Source organism: Puma concolor, chromosome C1 (assembly GCF_028749965.1).
Source record: "Puma concolor isolate L17-30 chromosome C1, mPumCon1.1.hap2, whole genome shotgun sequence".
Taxonomy (NCBI): domain Eukaryota; kingdom Metazoa; phylum Chordata; class Mammalia; order Carnivora; family Felidae; genus Puma; species Puma concolor.
Genome location: NC_141674.1, coordinates 216,632,812 through 216,653,741, shown reverse-complemented (window position 1 = coordinate 216,653,741; position 20,930 = coordinate 216,632,812). Strand labels below are relative to the sequence as shown.

Below are 20,930 nucleotides of genomic sequence, written 5' to 3'. Positions count from 1 at the left end.
CGACGTGCATGGCCCTTCAGGACACCCCACAGCCTTCTGCTGACGCCCCACCCTCCTCCTGAGAGACCTTATCCATGTTTCGGCTTTCAGGGGCCACACAGATAGCGATGACCCTGAATGATGACCTCCAGGCTTTCTTGAAGGACAATACCGGCACCTGTGTACCAGAATGCACCAGCCAGTGTCCCATGGGCACCTCCTCATCCTAGGCTTCCTTCCTTGGGGAATGGCAGCACCATCGACCTCGGTTACAGGCCCAGACCCCATCGTCCCTTGGAGTGCAGCGCCTCTCTCATAGTCGCTACAAGAGCCTCCGACCTACCTCGTGTCTCCTTCGGGCACCTTCAATTCGTGCCACCAGCATGACCTTCCCAAAACAAGTCTCATCCAGTGTCTAGCTTTAGAAGTTGCCACTCGCTTCTAGGAAAGGTTCAAACCTCTCAGCCAGTGCCACCTGCCCCCACTCCACCAGCCACCCCACCACGTCCACACCCCCTACACACACAGCACCCTATGTCTAGTAGGTACCCTGCCTCCCTCTCTGCCATTAAAACACTAACTCTCCTCAAATGCCAGCTCAGCAGAGAAACTGAGACTCTCCAGTTTAATTTATATGCTTCTTTCCTGGGTTCTCAAAAAAGGTGCCCATCAGCCTGGCCAGGGACAGATCGCCCGGTCTTGTGACCTTGACTACCTGTATGTGTGCCGTGCACCGTGAAGACAGGGACCCCACCTCACTCAGCCTTGCGTCTGACAGAGAGTCCAAGCCAGAAGTCCCCCAGAAAACAAGCAGGGGTGAGTGACACTGCACAAAACGGGTATACACAACAGAGCTGAGGTTCTGAAGCAACAAGGCTGCATCTGACCTTCAAGCTAAATGGGCAGGGGGCGTTGCCTTGGGAACACTGGCCTCTCTCGGGCCTTCTTTCTCTGGAAAAGACTTGATACGCCCAGGTTGGGAATCAGAAAAATGAAGCCATATCTCCAAGTTTCATGGTGAGGAACAGGAGGTCAAGGCTGCTTCCCAGCAACCGGAACTTACTAAACCAACCCCCGCTGCACCTCTGCGGGGGTTTTCCGAAGCCACCTCGTCTCCAGCTGACTCCTGCGGGAGTTTGGGGGCTCGCCAAGACGAGCACACGGCCGTTCCCTGATTGTGCCGTACGGCTCACCATGTCCCTCGTCACCCCCCAGCACCCACCCAACAACCCTGGGGCCGTGCTGGGTAACAGCTGGCCCGTCTGGGATACAAGGGCTTGTGATCCTGCGCCTGCCCCCTTTTTAACCAAAATGACTTTTTTTTTTTTTTTAATGACTCTTTATCAAGCCAATAGTGAACATGCTCCCGCGTCTCTCAGTCCATCGGTCTATCCGCAGAAACCCACGGAGCACCGCCTCTGGGGCACAGGCTAGCAAGCTGCCCTTTGTGACTGTTCCCCAACAGAGACTTGCTGCCAGGGGGCAAAAGCAACATGCCAGAACCCCATGGGCCAGTGGGCACGTTCCTCTCCTCCGCCAGGCACCCAGGCTCCTGTTCCAGCAACATCTGGCTGCAAAGTAGCACACTCCGAGGAGCCTCAGAGGCAAATGCACACCAGAGAACGCATTCTACTTTCCCCGACAAACTTCCTGGACAATCCCCCTTCCAGGCAAGGCTGCCTCTTAGAGCCGCTACCTTGAACTGATGCCGCCAAGCACAGAAGCTAAGAGTTCATTCAAATGACACCATTTACAGCAGCAAATGTTCTCCACACACTGTACAATGTGCACAAGTAGGAAGAACACCCATCAGACCTCCAGCTGGCAGATAAAAGGCATCAGTAGTTCGCCCCATACACTGGACTTCACATATCTGCATGCGTCACTGCACCTGTAAGGTAACAGACCTCTGGTGCCCTCCCACAATAAAGGATCTCCCTGTGGCCTCACCGGAGAAAACATCCTCCTTAGTACTATGCACCATTAAAAAGAACGAGGCAGATCTGTAACCAGTGACATAAAAACATGTCCATGCCGACACACGCAAGGAGCAGGCGGTACACAGGAGGCAACGGTAGGTAACCCAGCTTAAAAGTGCGTCTGCACAAGTGAAACACGCTTTTGAAAGCTGGAAAGACCCGCAGCTGTACTCGCTGTTAAGCGTGTGTGCCTCCGCTGATGGAATCTAGGGAGGGGATGGTTCAACAAAGACTATTTTCATCTCCTGTTTAAATTTTTCTTACTGTATCTTTGAATGTTTTTTTCATAAGCATGCATTATCTTCAAAATTGTTTTGAACTCCAAGAAAGATCGATTTTGTAAGCTTCCTACCCAAGGTGTGGTCCTCCGTTCATGAGGTCAAACACTTGGGCAGGGTTCAGCAGCTGTTTGAATCTTCTGAGGAACTTCACACCCTGGTTATCCCCACTTTTGGAGTTGACAAAGACCAACAACGGGCTCGTGCAGGACGGAGGGCACGTGGCCTTCCAGAAGCCTGGACATGAGAATGGAAAGGGAGGGGAGAAAAATCAGAGGGCCATCAAAGACTCCGGGAGCACAGTCAATCATATAAAAAGCAGCAGACGCCCCAAAGAGACCTGTGACTTACACATCCACATCCAGTCACCAGCAAGAGAGCAATAAACAGATCTCCACATCGCCATTCCCTACGAAGAAGGACGGGAGTCCCATCCGGTTTGACCTTATGTTTACATGACCGTGCACCTCACCACTGTCCTTCCCTCTTGCTCTCCGTCTGGAGGAGCTAGTTCCCCCAGCTTCCCACCTTTCTACCAACACCTGCTAGCATACATCATCATCTCCCATCTGGACAGTGAGCAGGTACGGAACAGCACGCTGACCACTTCTGCCGCAGGATAAGCCAGCACATGGGACAGCACGAGTGCGCCGGCTCCCGTCCGCGTGTGCCCCGCAGCCATCAGGACCCCGTTTACCACCTCTGCGCGTATCTTCTCCCCATAGCGGCCCGGCCTGACCTCTTCCCGACCACATCCCCACATCACCAGTGTGACCAATGCTGGCATGGCAGAGGGGAGAGGGCATGGAGAAAGAAGGCCAAGGAAACAGGTGAGCCAGGAGAGTGTGAGGCACCCACCGTCAGAATCGATGCTGTTGAGCGCTGTGGGCGGGATGACCGACACCTTACACAGGCCCAGCGGACACTTGGTCTGTAAGGACTCTTTACATGACGTGTGCACCTGAAACAAGAACCCACGCATGACAAGGGTCACCGCATCCCCCGCGACTGTCCCTGCCACCATGGGAGTGGGCACTCCAGGACCGGCTGAGCTGCCGACCCCATCCAGGCGTGTATGGGATCGGGCACGGGGCCTGCACGCACTCACCATGGCCTTGCACCAGAGACAGCGCCAGTCCTGCAGGCGCAGCACGCTGCCGCACGTCTTGTCGCACACCGTGCACTTGGCACTCACGGGCAGGTTCCCTTCCAGCCACTGGTGCGGCATGGCGATCTGTGAACCGCGAAGACGTGGGCGCTCAGACGAGGAAGCCCTCAGGCAAAAATGTCCTCAAATAAACTCAACTGCAGCCTCCTCCACAGCACAAGCGGGGGCGGGGGGGGGGGGGGGGGGCGGGGCGGGGCCTGCAGGGGTCTCCTGCAGGAGCTGGCCAGGAGCAGGGGCGCGCTGGACCATGCCGGGCCCCAAACACGCACGAAAGCCTGCGAGCCAGAGGAACGAGCGCGGGCCTGGGGACGGGGCTCCCTTTGGCCGGCGCCAGCACAAGGCGGGGAGGTCTGTGCAGGGTCGGCAGCCCGGCACAGGGCCCCCATGCGTACCCCGTCCTCATCCTCAAGGATGTCCTTCCCGATGGAGGCCAGCGTGGTCCACTTGCAGTTGTTGGTTGCACGCACAGCACACCGTTTGTGGGCCTTAAATTTGCACACTGTGAGAGAACAGACACGGGACCTTCAAGCCCCATTCGAGACGGTGCTTCCCATGCTGGAGGAGGCGGCTGCCCTGCTCCTCCAGGACTGTTGGGACCGAACACAGAGCGCGCTCCCCATGCTGTAAACTGAACAGCCGGGGCGTGCACAGTCTGATCACAGTGAGACCGGCATCCAGGAAAGGCTCTGACCCAACTCCCCAACTCCTCAACCCCGCCCGGCAGCACGAGGGCCACCGCGGGCCATGCCCCATGTACAGACACCGAAATTTAAATGTGACAAGATCCCTATGTCACAAAACTGTCATCTTTTGATTTTTTCCACTTAACATGTACAAACCATTCTTAACCCCACAGGTGGTACCAGAACAGGCGGCAGGTGGGAACTGGTCCGTGGACCAGAGCTCGACCACCCCTGCTCCTGCCCCCTGCTCCTGCACGACCGTTGTAACCCGCCCTCCGCATCCGGAAGACCAGGTTTCACCGTTTATCCACAACCTGGTTTACCCACGGCGGGTATAACCACCTCAGGGCCGACAGAGACTTTTAACCTCTTTTCCCTCTGTCCCTTTAAATGTTTCTCCTTCGTGTCTCCTTACCACTTCCCTTCTTTCCACTTTGTCTGTTACTACCCAAGATCATTTATCAAACTCCTCAGTAGGTACAATAAGTAAGCACAGAGTCCCAGAAATCACTTTACATGGACTGATTTGTGGTGACCATGCTAAGGTTTCTAAGGCTTCATAAAGGCAAACATCAGGCCACGCTTCCCACGGCACCCCACGCCATTCGCACCTTCACAGGACAGTCCGTGCGACGTGACCCCAGACAGAGCCTCGCGACACACGTTGCAGTAGGTCGGCCGCGCATGGGAACACGCGTACCAGTTGTGCATCCCTGAGAAATGGTCCATGCTGTACTGGGAAGGCTGCAAGAACAAAATAAAGATGGCAAAGGTAAGCTGTCCCTCTGACACTCTTGAATGGGACTCAATGAAGTATCCAGGGGAGGGGAGGGGAGGGGAGGGGAGGGGAGGGGAGGGGAGGGGAGGGGAGGGGAGGGGAGGGGAGGAGGGCAGGCTCAGCCAAAAGGTCGAGCAGCAAGCCTAAATTTTACAAGGAACACACGAGAAAGTGAGTTCCAGGCTGCTCGGTCCACACGTGGAAATACTGGGACGGCAGAGTATTCAGGGGCGGGCCCCAAGGAGGGACATTTGTCTTTCTGAACCTCAAAGTGCTCCCTGTTCTGGACGGTCTTCAGCGCTGCAATCCAGTCTTCCATCTCTTTCCTGTGGTCAGCACATAAGATGAGCTTCCTACATGGAGTGATGACCTGTGGGACGAAACAAGAACCAGGCGGTACAGCGAGAGCAAAGGACAAATGCTAACCGCTGCAAAACTTCTCCACATCTCCTTCTGTTATGTGTGTGTGTGTGTGTACATTTTTATGAAAAATGACCGATTTGTTCAGATTCTCAGTTGAACACAACATAAAAATGATTATCGTGGGTCATTAAAAATCAAGAAAAATCTCAAACCAAAAAGACAATCAAATTCAATGTATACATTCACCAAAAATCAAGTAAGTGGGCATTCACCAACCACCTGCTACTCAGACATGGTAATAAGCCACAAGAAGCGTTTAAAAAGAAAAAAGAAAACACAGTTGCCATCACTCCAAAGAGCTCACAAACTAAGGTCCAGCACATGACCAGTTTGGGGAAATTGGTCCAAGTTACTCTAGGAATGGTGTACTTCAAATGCACCATACATGATGTCCTTGTACAAAACCGTGTGATATGTGACAAGAGAAAAAACAACCAGTTACTACACTGAAGGGCCTCAACAATTTAACTGGAAATGAGGTCAGGAACCTGGTGATAATCAACAAATGTAAACTGTATCTACAACATATAAAGAGTTTTTACAAACCAATAGAAAAGTCTTTCTTACAAAAAGAGGTTATAAACTTGCATTTCAGAGAAGAAGTACAAAAGGGCTAACAAATAAAAGATGCTTAACTGCTCTAGTCATTGGGGAACACGAATGAAAACAGCCAACAGTCTGCCAACAGACTGGCAAAGTTCTGAAAGATGGTAATCCAGTGTTGGCAAAAGTATGGGAGAAAAGAGTTCTCCTCAAGCAATGATAGAAACTCAATAGGATATATATTTTGGGGAAAAAATTTGATAGTGAATACCAAAATTTTAGAAAAATAACCTTTTATGTACTTCCGTTTTACAGTGATGTAAAATATCTGCATGGTTCTAAAGTCAAATCCACAGAACAAGGTATAGTCAGAAGTCCAGCTTTTCCTTCTGTCCCCTCCACCCTGGGTCCCTCCCTTCCCCATGTGCAGCTTTATAAAAGTAAGTAAGAGTATGGTTTATCCCTCCATTTTTAAGATACGTGCAGGGGCGCCTGGGTGGCGCAGTCGGTTAAGCGTCCGACTTCAGCCAGGTCACGATCTCGCGGTCCGTGAGTTCGAGCCCCGCATCGGGCTCTGGGCTGATGGCTCAGAGCCTGGAGCCTGTTTCCGATTCTGTGTCTCCCTCTCTCTCTGCCCCTCCCCCGTTCATGCTCTGTCTCTCTCTGTCCCAAAAATAAATAAAAAAACGTTGAAAAAAAAATTTAATAAAAAAAAAAAAGAATAGGTACCTTTAAAAAAAAAAAAAAATTAAAAAAAAAAAAAAAGATACGTGCAAACACATACATATATTCATATTCCCCTTCTAAAACAGGAGTATATCATACACACTTTTCTCCATCTCTGCTTTTTCACCTAATTATCTATCTTGCCCACCTCTTCTTAGCAACATGGAGCATCTCTTTACTCTTTCTTAGGGCTGCACGGAGCTTTGCTGGACAGGAGCACGAGAGTCCATTCAACCAGGTCTCTATTAATAGAAATCTTTTTTTTTTTTAATGTTTATTTTATTTTTTGAGAGAGACAGAGGGTGAATAGGGGAGGGGCAGAGAGAGAAAGGAAACACAGAATCGGAAGCAGCAGGCTCCAGGCTCCGAGCTGTCAGCACAGAGCCTGACTCTGGGCTCGAACTCACAAGCCATGAGATCACGACCTGAGCCAAAGTTGGACACTTAACCAACTGAGCCACCCAGGCGCCCCTCCATTAATAGAAATCTTCTGTTGTTGAAAATCCTTTCCTATCTCAAACAGTGCCGCAATGAATGGCCTTTGCACAGACCTCATGTGCTTCCCAGTGTATGTGGGGGAGAAGTTCCTAGAAGCAGAACTGCCCTGACAAAGAATAAGCGCATTTGTAATTTTGCAGCTGAAATCCCTCCCCAGGGCTTGTGCTGTCTGCATTCCCACCAGCAGTGTTAGGAAAATGCCTGCTTCCCCAAGGCTGCACCAATAAAACATGTTAACTTCTGGATCTCTGCCCATCTTCTAGCTTTAATTTATATTATTAGATGATCATGTTTCTGGCTCAGAAAACTTAGAAATGGTGTTTTATAGATTATCTCTTTGGTGATTTCTATAACCACCTATAAAGCTTAATCACAGAAGGGGCTAATTAGAGCTGGGTCACAAATGCATGGTTCATTCTCTCACGTCACCAAGGTGACAGGGATAACTACACACAGGGGCCAAACTGGGTGTAGAAAGAAGGGAAGCTAGGAGAGGGGGAGGGGAGACTGGAGGACAGAGAAAACAGAACCAGAGAAGCTGAGTGCCCTCCTGAGGGTGGGGGTGAGGGTGACAGCCACACTCCTTTACACCTGGACAGTGCCACGAAGAGCCCACATCCCAGCATCTGCTGGGCAAGGGCATGATGAGTGTCTGCTCCACACCTGAGATTCTAAGACTATACAGGCAAGGTTCCCACTCACAGAGAACTTATACTGGGGAAAGGCAGAGAAACAAGAAAACAATTTCAGACACTGACACGGGCCCTGAAGACAAAGCGGTAGTGTGAATGGGGCTGGTGGGTGCTTTGCACAGAAGGCCATGGGAGTGCTGGCAACTGCCAATGGCCTGGGGTCAGTGCTTATGGAATTTTCATCAGTAACCGTCTATAAAATCTCAGCAAACATTTCTTTTCATTCATTCTTGGGTGGGTTTTAATATTTAAGCATTTTTATCGGTGTAATAAACATAGTTAGAGAAGAGAATATATTTTTTATAACTCAGGGATTCTATGCAGAGTTATGCAACATGACAGCTACAGAAGAGAACAATGACATTTTTTAGGTCCGTTCTATTTCAGGTTTTGTTTCTGCTAGTCCGGTGACAATCTTTACAAGATGAAGTACCCACATTATTCCAGAATTCAGCTATGTCATCGAATCTTTGGGTCAACCATCTTCCACGTGCCAAAGGAGAGAGGTTTCGTGGAATAGCTTTGTGAGTACTAGGCACCACTGGACAGCAAGTTACAGACAAAACTGTTGTGTTTAAGTTAATGAAACAAAAGACAGATGACCTCACTTCCTCAATCCGTGTGACTGTTTACAGGGAGTAAACACTGATGGATGAATATCCAAGAACCTGGTTTCAGCCTTTTTAAAAAAACTCCTACTTGTGCATGTTTGAAGAAGCCTCAGACAGACTCAGATCTGAACCCCACCCAGCCACTGAGCAGCCAGGAAAAATGGGCAGACTGTCTTCATTTCTATTCTGGAAAAGGGGGATGATAAAGTTACCTGGCCTGGGTTGTTATGGGATCGAATGGAACCAGCATGCACAGGACTCGCACAGGGCCCAACACACAGCTTTTAAGACGCACCTTCAGGTCTGAAGCCCTGACGAGCTGGGTAACTGAAGCAGCTGACTCCCCTCGCCAGGCCTCCACATGCCCCTCTGGACACTGGGGCCGTAATGACGGTGTCACGCCCCAGGGTCATCCGAGCGTGGAAGCGTGTTCTCACGTGCACGCACCTGCCACTCACTCTCGGCATTGCTTCAGACTCTAGGGCCTGACCTTGGGGCATTATCTGTTTGATAGGACCACGTGACACCTCCCTCCATTCAAGTTGACACCATTCAAGTGCCAACAGTCCGCGTCCCAGATCATGAGATTTGTCACAGAAGATTCTCTGCTTCTCCTGCTCCTCTCCCAGCACATTGTGTCACCTTCGAGACAGAGTCCCTATTTCTTAGCCACCCGCAAGACTGGTCAATCTCCTCACAAGGCTCCTCCCCACCCTGGTCCCCTGGCAAGGTCTTCAACGGCCTTCCGGCCACGGGGGAAGCTTCCCGAACACCGGCTAGCAGTATCACACGCCCCGGCAAAGGCTCCCGCCAGTCCCTCTTTGTTCCCTGAACAGCAGCCTGGGACCAATGCACGAGAGAGGTGAGGGTGGAGGGCCTCTTCAGTCGAAAGGAAAACGAGTGACTGTTAATGAGAGCTGTCTTGGATGGGGCTTCTTATTCAATCCCTTGACTTTGGAGATAGAGTGGGCAGGACAGGCCCCAGGAGAGAAGCAGGTGCTGGATGAGACCTCTCCCGGCTGCTCATCCAGCTCAGCAGGGCAGGAAGAAGGCGGGAAGAAACGCTCCTACAAATATTAAAACTGTCCTTCTGTTGGACTGTAGCCAAGACCACCCCTCTTAAAAATCAAGCAACGGTGCAAAAAAAGGTAAAACCGTCCCCAAGGATAAGACTTTACAGACCAAAAAGGCTCTGTGTTTTTCAAGCGAAGAAATGGCTCACGTAACTCAATCAACTGAAATGATAAATGCGAATTAAAAGCAGGGTCATACATGAACTTGATAGGACCAATCAGTGACACCACAGAGATTCGGTGAGCCAGGACCCATGACTGGAATGAGCAGGCTTGGTACCAAGGGACAGGGCAGAGTTAATACCGCAGAGCAAGGTGACAGACCACAACACGCAAACCCACGAGCTGGAGAGTGAAAGCACACGCAGACCTTGACGCTGGAAGGATGAGGGAGGCTGAAAGAGAACACAGGTCACAGAGGAAAGAGTGGAAGCATGTCTCTCCTACTCCTCGGAGACAGGCTAGGAAAGCAATAAACAGGTGTGAGTCCTTAGTCACTCAGCGAAAGTCTCCTAAAGGTGAAAGAATTTAAAAATCAATAAGAAAATAGACCAACTAACAGAAAAATGGACAAAAGCCTTGAACGCTTATTTCACAAATGACCAACAAGGAACACGAAAATGCATTCAACTTTGTCTCGTCTGGGAAGCGGGCATTAAAACCCCAGCACGGAACACCTTTCCCAGTGGCTGGGCTGAAAAGATGGACACAAGTGAGTGTTGGTGAGCATGCGGAGCAACTGAACACTTGCTCGGCACCAGCGGGAGGCAGTCGGGCACAGCTGCTCTCTAAAACAGTAGAGTTGAACTCTCGTACACCCCATGGCTCGGCAATTCCACCCAAGCGCCCATCGGAAACACAAACACGTATCCTCCTCCTCAAGGCACAAAAACATGTATACCATCACTACTGTTAACAGGCCTACAATGGACACAACCCAAACACCCAGCACTGGTAGAGTGTGTAAATGCACTGTAATGTATTAATATAGGGGACGATGACAGAACAACAACAAGGAACCATCTGCTGCTAATCCAATAATACAATGTACTTTACATGCTGAAAGAAAGAAGCCAGGCACAGAAGAACATAAATATTCATATAATTTCATTATGCATATATAAAGTTAAAAAAAAATTAAAAAACAGGGGCGCCTAGGTGGTTCAGTCAGTTAAGCATCTGACTCTTGATCTCGGCTCAGGTCACGATCTCACGGTTCATGAGCTCGAGCCCCACGTTCAGACTCTGTGCAGAGCCTGCTTGGGATATTCATTCGTATCCTCTCTCTCTCTCTTTCCAAATAAATAAACATTTTCTTAAAACCATATAATCATTTCAATAGATGTAGAAAAAGCATTTGACAAAGCACAACATCCATTCATGATTAAAAAAAAACCCTCTGCAAAGCAGGTCTTGAGGGAACATACCCCAACACAGTAAAGTCCATATATGAAAAACCCACAGCCAACACCATACTCAATTGGTGAAAAAAATCAGACAGCTTTCCCCCTTATCAGGAACAAGATAAGGACATCCACTCTCACCACTTTTATCCAACACAGTACTGGAAGTCCTAGCCACAGCAATCAGACAACAAAAAGAAATAAAAGGCATCCAAAGTAGTAGGGAAGTAAAACTCTATTTGCAGATGACATGATACTATATACAGAAAACCCTAGACTCTACAAAAAAAAACTACCAGAACTGATAAATGAATTCAGTAGTCACAGAATACAAAATCAATATACAGAAATCCGTAGCATTTCTATACACTAATAATGAAGCAACAGAGAGTGATACTAAGAAAATAATCCCATTTACAATTGCATCAAAAACAGTAACCTATCCAGGAATAAACTTAACCAAAGAGCTGAAAGACCTGTACTCTGAAAACTATAAAACAATGATGAAAGAAATTCAAGATGCAACAAAGAAATGGAAAGACATTCCACGCTTATGGGTTAGAAGAATATTGTTAAAACATCTATACTACCCAAAGCAATCTACACATTTAATGCAATCCCTATCAAAATACCAACAGCATTTTTCACAGAACTAGAACAAATTAATGCTAAAATCTGAATAGAACCATGAAAGACCTGAAACAGTCAAAGCAATCTTGACAAAGAAAAAGAGAACTGGAGAGACCACAATTCCAGACTTCAAGTCATATTATAAAGCTGCCATGATCAAAACGGTATGGTACTGGCACAAAAACAGACTCATAGATCAATAGAAAAGAACAGAAAACACAGAAATAAATCCAGTGATGTGGTCAATTAATCTTCGACAAAGAAGGAATGAATATCCAATGGGGAAAAGTCTCTTCAACAAAAGATGGGAAAACTGGGCAGCTACATGCAAAAGAATGGAAGTGGACCACTTCCTTTCACCATCTACAAAAACAAACTCAAAATGGATTAGATCCATAAAAATCCTCGAAGAGAGCACAGGCAGTAATTTCTCTGACATCGGCCAGAGCAACATTTTTCTTGATTTGCCTCCTGAGGCAAGGGAAACAAAAGCAAAAATAAACTATTAGAGCTACAGCAACATAAAAAGCTTCTGCACAGTAAAGGAAACAATCAATAAAACTAAAGACAATCAACCTACAGAATGGGAAAAGATATTTGCAAATGACATATTCAATAAAGGGTTAATATCCAAAATATATAAGGAACTGATACAACACCAAACGCAGCCCCAAGCAATCCAATTAAAAATGGTCAGAAGAGGGGCGCCTGGGTGGCTCAGTCGGTTAAGCGTCCGACTTCAGCCAGGTCACGATCTCGCGGTCCGGGAGTTCGAGCCCCGCGTCGGGCTCTGGGCTGATGGCTCAGAGCCTGGAGCCTGTTTCCAATTCTCTGTCTCCCTCTCTCTCTGCCCCTCCCCCGTTCATGCTCTGTCTCTCTCTGTCTCAAAAATGAATAAACGTTAGGAAAAAAAAAATTTTTAAATGGTCAGAAGACAGCAGTCATTTCTCCAAAGAAGACATCCGGATGGACAACAGATCTGGAAACATGAAAAGATGCTCAACATCACTCATCGTCAGGGAAATGCAAATCAAAATCACAATGAGATACCACCTCACATCTGTCAGAATAGCTAAAATCAAAATTATAAGAAACAACAGACGTTGGCGAAGGTGTGGAGAAAAAGGAACCCTCCTGCAATGATGGTGGGCACGCAAACTGGTGCAGCCATTGTGGAAAAGAGTATGGAAGTTCCTCAAAAAGTTAAAAACAGAATTACCCTAAGATGCAATAATCACACTACTGGGTATTTACCCGAAGGAAGAATAAGAAAACACGAATTCGAAGGGATACGTGCACCCCATGATTACTGCAGCCTTATTTACAATAGCAAAGGTATGGAAGCAGCCTGTTTCCATTGACATAGAAATGGATAAAGAAGCTGTGGTATTTACATACAATGGAATATGACTCAGCCACAGGAAAGAATAAAATCTTAACCCTGCCGTTGGCAAGAACAGGGATGGAAGCAGAGTACGTTATGCTAAGCAAAATAAGCCAGTCAGAGAAAGGCAAATACCATATGATTTGGTGGAATACGTGGAATTAAAGAAACAAAACAAGTGAGCAAAGGAAAAAAGAGACACAAGACTCTTCTCTCCCAACTATACAGAATAAACTGATGGTTGCCAGAGGGGAGGGGGGCTAGAAGGATGGGGGAAATAGGCGTTGGGGATAAAAGAGTGGACTTACCATGATGAAAAACAAAATAAAGCCTTAATATATGCTAAAGACTCTAAAATAGAGCCTTAGAAGTTTTACTTGAAACGAGAACTTTTGCTTCCATCCTTTCATACAAATGGTCTTCCAGGAGGTATGCGGAAACACCTAGCTACTCCAAACAAGTCTGAGACGCCCCCGCCTGACAAAACCATCTCCCGGTGTCTGGGGGAGAGTTAGCCAAGGTTCCTAAACTGTGGGCAAATGGTCTTTGAGAAATACAGGTGAAAAGGGTGGCATGCCAGAGAACAAAGAAGTAATGCTCAAATGAAGAAAGCTTAAGTACTCCTGAAGTACACACACACTAGCTCTTATGACAGGGACAACAAAGAGGGTGTCCCATGCCAGTGGCAGGCTCCAACGCCGGGCACTTGGTAGTCTCGGGAAACCTGCTGCGGATTTACAGGTGTTTGCACACTTTGTCTTCTCCACAGCCTGATAAAGCAGGTGTCCAGAGAGGAGACTGAAGCCCCGAGACCCACGGCTAAGGAAGCAGGGGCCCGGACGCCAGGCAGACTGGCTCCTGACCTCTACCCAAGGGCAGTGTCCCTCCTGGATTCCCGGCAAGACTGCAATAGAATAAAGCCAGCACGGAGGGCCTGGGGTGGGGGAGGAGCTGGCACTCACCAACAGTCTTCCCGGGCTCTCAGAACAAGCAGGGTCTGGCACAGTGCATTTCCTTTTTGGCAGGGGCACCGGACTGGGCCACCAGTGCAAGGACGACAGGGACATCTCACTGAGTCATCTGCCCACTGCCCCGCCCACCCCTCTTTGACCAGGTTCCCTAAGAGCTTGAAATGAGAGGGTGGAGAAAGGAGATCTGGAAGATGATGACAAGGGCAGTCCCTGACTCACCAGCCATGTTCTGTCCAGCAATTTCTAATCACAGATTTATCTGGATGTGCCTCTCGTTCATAAAAGTGACCTTAAGTGACAAAAAGATCAAGAGCCTGCAGACTCTGTCGTGCTGGAACCACGGGCCAAACCAAACCACCTGAACACTGATGAACACCAGGCCCTGGGCCTGAGATGGTCCAAAGGCCACGACGTGCAGGCGGGGCAGACATGCAGCCTGGACTGAGGGCCGCTCAGACACGCTTTGTCAAATCTGCGGGTCCAAAAAATAAGAAAAGTAACAAGCAGACTTCTGCTTCCAGGAAGAACCTTAGACATACTTCTTCCCACTCCTCTGGCTAAGTACCACTAAAACCCTGGACATTAGATATTTAAAAAAATACGAAAAGACTCTGAAAGGTGGAGAGAAGCAGGCAGACAGGGGCCCAGGGCCTCAGAATGACACATGGTGCAGCTCTGTGGGTTCTCTGCTGACCCCAGACATCCTAGAGCGGGACTGAGAAAGCCAGCAACCAGAAAGAGCAATGAGCCAGGAAGAGTTAAAAAGCCTATCAAAAGCCTGCTTCTCCCTAGGTGTGGGACCAGGAACGGGCAAACAGGACAGAAATCAATAGCAGTAGAGTTGCCAATGACCACGTTACTCCAGTCAAGCACCACAGAAAACACTGTGGCCCCCACCCCCACAGCACTGGGCAAAAGCGAGGCACTCCAGCACCCCACCAGGTAGTGTCCAGAGAAGGCCAAGTAGAAATGTCCATCCCTGCAGGCCACACCCCGGGCCGTCAGGAGATATGCAGAAGCAAATAAGCACAAAGAAAGGTATCCCACCTCATTAGCCATGAAGGAAATGCTGATTAAGATCACAATGCACTATTACTAAATACCCACTAAATGGCTTAAAATAAGAAAGTGACAACACCAAATGCCAGAGAGGATGTAGGGAAATCAGCTCACACTGTTGGTGGGCATGTAAAATTGTACAGCCACTCTGCAAAACATTGTAGCAATTTCTTAAAAAACCAAACGTGCAGCTACCATACGACCCAGCAATTCCATTCCTGGGCATTTATCCCCAAAAAATGAAGACTTGTGTTCAACACAAAAAACGTGTCCATGAATGTCCACAGCAGCTTTATTTGCAATCACCAAAAACTGGAAACAACCCAGATGCCTTTTAGTGGCAAATGATTAAACACACCACAACACACCCTTTCCATGGAATACTACTCAGTAATAAAAAGGAACAACTATCAAATACACAACAACCTGGGGGAACTCCAGGGAGTTATGCTGAGTGGGAAAAAAGCCAATCCCAAAAGGTTACATACCGTATTCTCCCATGTATAGATCATTTTTGAGAAAACAAAATTGCAGAAACGAAGAACAGACAGGGGTTGCCCCAGGTTAAAGAAGAGGGTGGGTGTGGCTATCAAAGGGCACCAGATGGATCCCTGTGGACATGGAAACATTCTTGACGGTATCTATGTCAACATCCTGCTTGTGATGTTGTACTATAGTTTCACAAGACGTTACCGCTGGGGAACTGGGTAGAGAACACAAAGGATCCCTGTATTCTTTCAATTCCATGTGAATCTACAATGGTCTCAAAATAAAAGGCTTAATTAAAAATAACCGCAGTCAACATTTTCTAATAGCTAATATGTTTAAATTGGGAAAACAGGGAGTAACTCCAGAACAATGTTGCATTTCTTTAAGGACAAGTGCATCTGTGGTCTCACTCGGCATAAATTAAAAGTGTAATCTTATCTTGTTAAAGTCATTTGTAGGTAGTGCAAACTCATGAAACATCTGACTTGCCAAGGAAATATGTGGACACACCTTCAGTGCACATTCTCTAAGAAATCCAAAGCAGGTCCTCTCCGTATACCTGAGTGCAGGGAAGCACATGTGAAGGTCACAGAGCTCACGGTTATCCGGCTGTGACACGTGGCCTGGAACTCAAGCCTCCACAAAAGAGAGCACCGGAAATGGCAGGACTCATTTCGACACACGACAGTGCTTGAAAAATCAATGAAGCTGTGTCTCGTTGCAGCCACGGAAGGAGGATGTCAGAACCACACACAGCACCGCACTTCCTGGACGGGGCGACCCCAGCGCCCCCACCCCAACTGCAGGTGCGCTTGGGGAGCAACCAGAAACCCCGCAAGACAAGCCGCTCCCCCAGCTCCATACCCACAGATCCCACCGCCAACCAGACAGGACCCTCAAGGTCCCCGCTCCCACTTAGACATGTCCTTCTGCTGACAGTCCCCCACAGGCCAGCTTCACCTCCTCTCCCACGCCCCACCCTCCTGTTTGGGCTCCAAGTTCTTCCTTTCTTCTCAGAAATAAATTCAAGCAATCTTTTACTTGAACAGACAGGTGAAACAGATAAGACCCTGCTCTCATGGAGCTTACATTCAAATGCAGACAGGAAATGAATACTAAATACTATAGTAGATTATACAGCATGGGGAGTAGTGGCTGGTGATAAATCTATCGAAAAAAGACCAGACAAAGGAGGTCGGGGTTAACACGGGCCTCACTGGAAAAGACTGGAAGGACATGGAAGGGAAGAGGTGGTCCAGCTGGTGGCTGGAGCAAAGTGAACAGGGGCAGAGGAGCCAGGCATGAACTTGCAGAAGGAACTGGCCATGGAGCATCAGGCAGGCACCACCAAGAGCTTTGGCCTTCATGCCGAGTGAAATGGGAAATGGTGGAGCTTTTGAGCAGAAGACGGACATGTGACTTAGGTTTAAAAAGCAGCATTCTGGTAGCTTTATTGAAAACTGAATGTACAGGGCCAGGCAGAAGTCAGGACCTTTGGGGGAGGGTGCGTGGCACTGCCATCCAGAGAGAAGGGAAGGGGAGTGGCTGCACTCTGGCGTCCTGAAGGCAACAGCGTTTCCGGACACGCTGGACAGGGTACAGGACAAAGAGGGGCCAACAAGCACCCCTTGAATAGCTGGCAAGATCAGCTCCCCTCCTGGGATGGAGGAGGCTGAGAACAGGCCTTGAAGTGGGGGGAGCAGTCTGTGGCTCAATTTCAGACACGCTGAGGTTAAGGTGTCTATCGGTCAAAATCTTGACCGTGACCAATGCCTTACCACATCCATGGGGTCTTCGCCTTGCCGTGAGCCTGGCTACATTAAGAAAAGAAATGAGACCGCTCATAAATTACCACTGCTGGTGGGAGTTTTAAAAGAATTAAGTTTTAAGAGAGCAACCTGACAATATCTCATCAAGCTGAAGATGTTCACACCTGACAGCTCGATCCTTACAGCCACACTCTAGAGACTCGTGCCCGGGCACCTGGGGAGGCAAGCGTACGAATGGCAGTGCTGTTTGTAACGGCCAAAGCTGGGAAGACACAGGTCGAGCGTGGGATGCTCCGCACGCTGGGCCACTACGTAAGCCACACACTCACAACTGAGCACATGATCCTCAGACGACAGCCGTACCCATCCAAAGTTCTGAGGTTCGTGCCCCACTTCCCAGAAACTGACTTAATTCCAGGAATCAGGAATCAGTCATTTTAAACCTGGAGCCGCTTAACTGAAGACAAACGTGTCCACACAGATAAATCTTGGAAACGTAACGCTGGGGAAAAAGGGCACGTTGCAGGAGATACAACACGGCATGATGCCATTTACTCACAACTGTAAACCCGGCCAAATATGACATGCTGTTTATACCTACATATGGGAGTAGAAAAAGGATAAAGAAGCACGTACACGATAAACACCAAACTCAGAACTAGGGTGACCTCTGGGGAGGGAGGGCAAGAGGGATGGGTAGGCAGGATCCGGACTATAAAAGACTTCAAATATATCCGCACGGTTTCGTTCTCGTTCTTGGGCTGGGAAGTATACACAGTTGTCCACCGTGTCACTTTTTGAAAGCCTGAAATATTTAATAATGTTTTAAAGGTTAAACATTTTGGCACAAACCTATGCTAAAACCCCTAAGCCAGAGCTTGAGATTACACAGTATGTCTTACATTTATAGCTTACCGTTTATTGTATGTGTATATATAAAAATACACACGCACGGTGCACACAGTTTAAGTACTTCTAGCGTATGGTCTAGCCTCGGAGAAGGGAATGGCTCAGCCCGAAAGCATGCCTGCGGACAGATTCTGCCCCTGAAGCAGAACCGTCAGCACGCCTGAGCACGCCGTGCTGTTCTCGCACACGATCACGCAGCGACTTAACGCCCTCCTGCAGGCGCTCCTGGGGCACTGCGCACCCGGCTGCCTCCATCTGCTGGCTGCTGTGCCATCCGCGGCAGACACAATTATTCCCGATTTGCCCTCCAGCTTCTCACCCTAGAACAGACTCCTGCATTCTAAAGAACTGGCTCAGTGTGTGAAAAGGCGGCCGACAGTTTATGGAGGGAGAAGGGGAAGGTACCGGTTAGACTGTTGAGAAGGAAGCTTTTAGAGACCAACAAAAACACCTCTCCAACACGCCCCTTTCCGTGAATCTTTAGGATGGCAGCCACCGGAAGCTAATATCAAACCCTAGAAACTTCCTTTTCGAGGATTATCAAAGCACACGGAGATACACGTCCTGCTGCTCGAGGACAAGCCCGCTCAGTAAGCCTGAGTGAGGGTACGGGCACGTGGCAGAGAGGGCGGTACCACACAGCAGACAGACAAATATCACAGTCCCCGGTGCAGACGACCTGTCCCTAAGCCTCAGCTTCTCAACCTGCAAAATGGGCGTCAGCGCCTGTCACTCGGGCTCGTGCTAGGGGGAACGCAGCAGGATGCTCCTGCTGTTGGCAGCTGGAGCCATCACCTGCTGTCCTCCAGCAGGAAGACGCTGGTCGGTCCGCAGGCCAGCACGGGTCAGAGTGGACAAGGCTCCCCAGCTGCCCGTACGGCGAGATGGCAGTCACAGCGGACAGCTGGGCGCGGGGGACACCGAGCAGCCCACGTGGGCATCTGGTCAGCAGCTGCCCGAAGTGCGGTCCAACAGCACTGGGAGAGAATCACTGGAGTCAACGGCACTTCAAACAAGGAGTGAGCACTCCGCCTGGACAGACAATTTTCCAGGCTCCATACTACTTGTCTCAGGGATGGTGGGGTGAAATCTCTCCCGAGACAATGTTCAGACAACGGAAATTCATCAAAGAGAAGTCTACCCGACCTGCAGGCTTTCTGCCTGACCAGGTGGAGACCAAAGAGGTTTCTAGCATGTGGGTGAAGTCACATCACCAAGCCTATGGCTTTAAGAATCCCAGCCTTCCACTTCTAAGAAATATGAGACAAAGATCAACCCTCTAGGGATGCTTACAGTAATCTTCAATTCCTTCCTCTTACTTCGTTTTAAGCCCTTACTTCTCAGCTGCCTTCCCACACAGCATCACCTGGCCCTACTGCCCCCCAACACCTGGGACTCTTACCTGCCCTCTTGGAGAACATTTTCCAACTGCTCAAAACTGGGTCGGAACTGAAGTGGCCCAGCAAGAACAAAACTTGAGCTTTAAAACTGACGGACAGACAAGACCCCGTGGGCCACCGTGGTAGGCCAGAGGCACCAGAGTAACAAATCGGCACCTCAAAGTTCAGCCACTGACCAAAAGAGGAGCAAAGGAACAGTGTCCGGGCAGGATCAGGAACCTGGAAATACTGTACTAAATATAGCGCCCCAGCCTGCGGGACTCGGAAAGGTGGCCAAGAATAAGTATCTGGCGCATTTGGTAATTTCTGTCACTTCCTGTTACTCACATCCTGCTGTTCTGATGCTGCCCAAAACTCTGGATTCGCCACACACAAATCTCTACCTTGAAGCCCCCTGAGACCCGGACTATTCAAAACAGCTGGGATGTGCGTAGACAACGGACTTCCTCACAGAGTGCCATACGCAACACAAAAATAGCACCATGCAAACAAGCTCCTGGAGGTGCCTGGGTGAAAGCAGCCCCAGGATGCAGGTTCAGACCCCCAGGTACCCAACTGCTGTGGCCAGACCCCCAGAGAGGAGCCCAAGCACAAACTGCTCACAGGACACTTGCTCTCTAAAGCTGCACTCCTCTCCAGTCTCAGGACAGCTTTGGGGTCAAAAGGAGGCCCCAACCACAACTATGCCACCTGCCCAAGGGCCCAGAGCACACAGCCTAAGCCAAACACCCCCTGCCCCACCCAAGCCCCCAACCCGTCTCAGGATACCAGTCCCCGGGAACACAGGATGCTCAGGTAGGGAGCAAAGCCAACCGGGCCAGAGGCCAAAAGCACATGTAATCCATCAGACGGTACATTTTTAAAAAGGAACAAAAAGCAAGACGAAGCAAAAAGTAAAAGTTATACCTAAAACAGAAATATGACAAACACTTGGGATTATTTCTTTATTAAGCTTTGAAATGTGCTCCAAGTGTGGAAAACTTTACAGACTGGAGGACACCCTGAGCAGGATGCTGGAGGCAGTGGGCCCTGGCAGGGGAGGGAGGGGGCACTAACAAAGGGCACCCCAGGTGTGCAGGTGGTGCCCACACTGCCTCCCCCGACCCCGACAGTGGGCAGGAAACAAGCAGCTGAGGCACAGAAGGCAAAATACAAACAAACAAAACCTAGCATGCTTCCAGCGGCAAAACACTACAAATAACCTAAATCTCCAAAAACTCATGCCATGATCACACAGGGGAATACCATACAGCCAAGGCTTAAAAGCACAACGTAAGTGTATATTCATGGACACAGATGTTCATAATATAATACATTTCAAACACAGGTTATCAATTAGTATGTGTAACTAATCGTACTGTTTATAAAACTATTTACTAATATTCGTAGGAAAACACCTAAAGAACTATTTGTCTGAACTGGTGCAGCCATGTGGAAAACAGTATGGAGGTTCCTCAAAAAACTAAAAATAGAACCACCCTACGA

The 20,930-nt window shown here is 48.9% G+C and overlaps 1 protein-coding gene across 8 annotated transcripts in view; it reads right to left on the bottom strand.

The window, feature by feature from the left end:
• The window catches only part of DGKD (diacylglycerol kinase delta), a 110,750-nt gene that overhangs the window by 34,165 nt on the left and 55,655 nt on the right, over positions 1–20,930 (bottom strand). For 6 of the 8 annotated variants that reach the window (XM_086719965.1, XM_086719966.1, XM_086719968.1 and 3 more), the window contains 6 exons: positions 5,131–5,235; positions 4,699–4,831; positions 3,797–3,903; positions 3,345–3,470; positions 3,095–3,197; positions 2,311–2,473 (listed from right to left, as the gene is read on the bottom strand). In XM_086719965.1, coding sequence (XP_086576091.1) covers positions 2,311–2,473; positions 3,095–3,197; positions 3,345–3,470; positions 3,797–3,903; positions 4,699–4,831; positions 5,131–5,235 — 737 coding nt within the window. Of the gene's footprint in view, positions 1–2,310; positions 2,474–3,094; positions 3,198–3,344; positions 3,471–3,796; positions 3,904–4,698; positions 4,832–5,130; positions 5,236–14,038; positions 14,062–19,447; positions 20,050–20,930 lie in introns of those variants that run through there. The other 2 variants (XM_086719969.1, XM_086719972.1) reach the window with 2 other exon arrangements.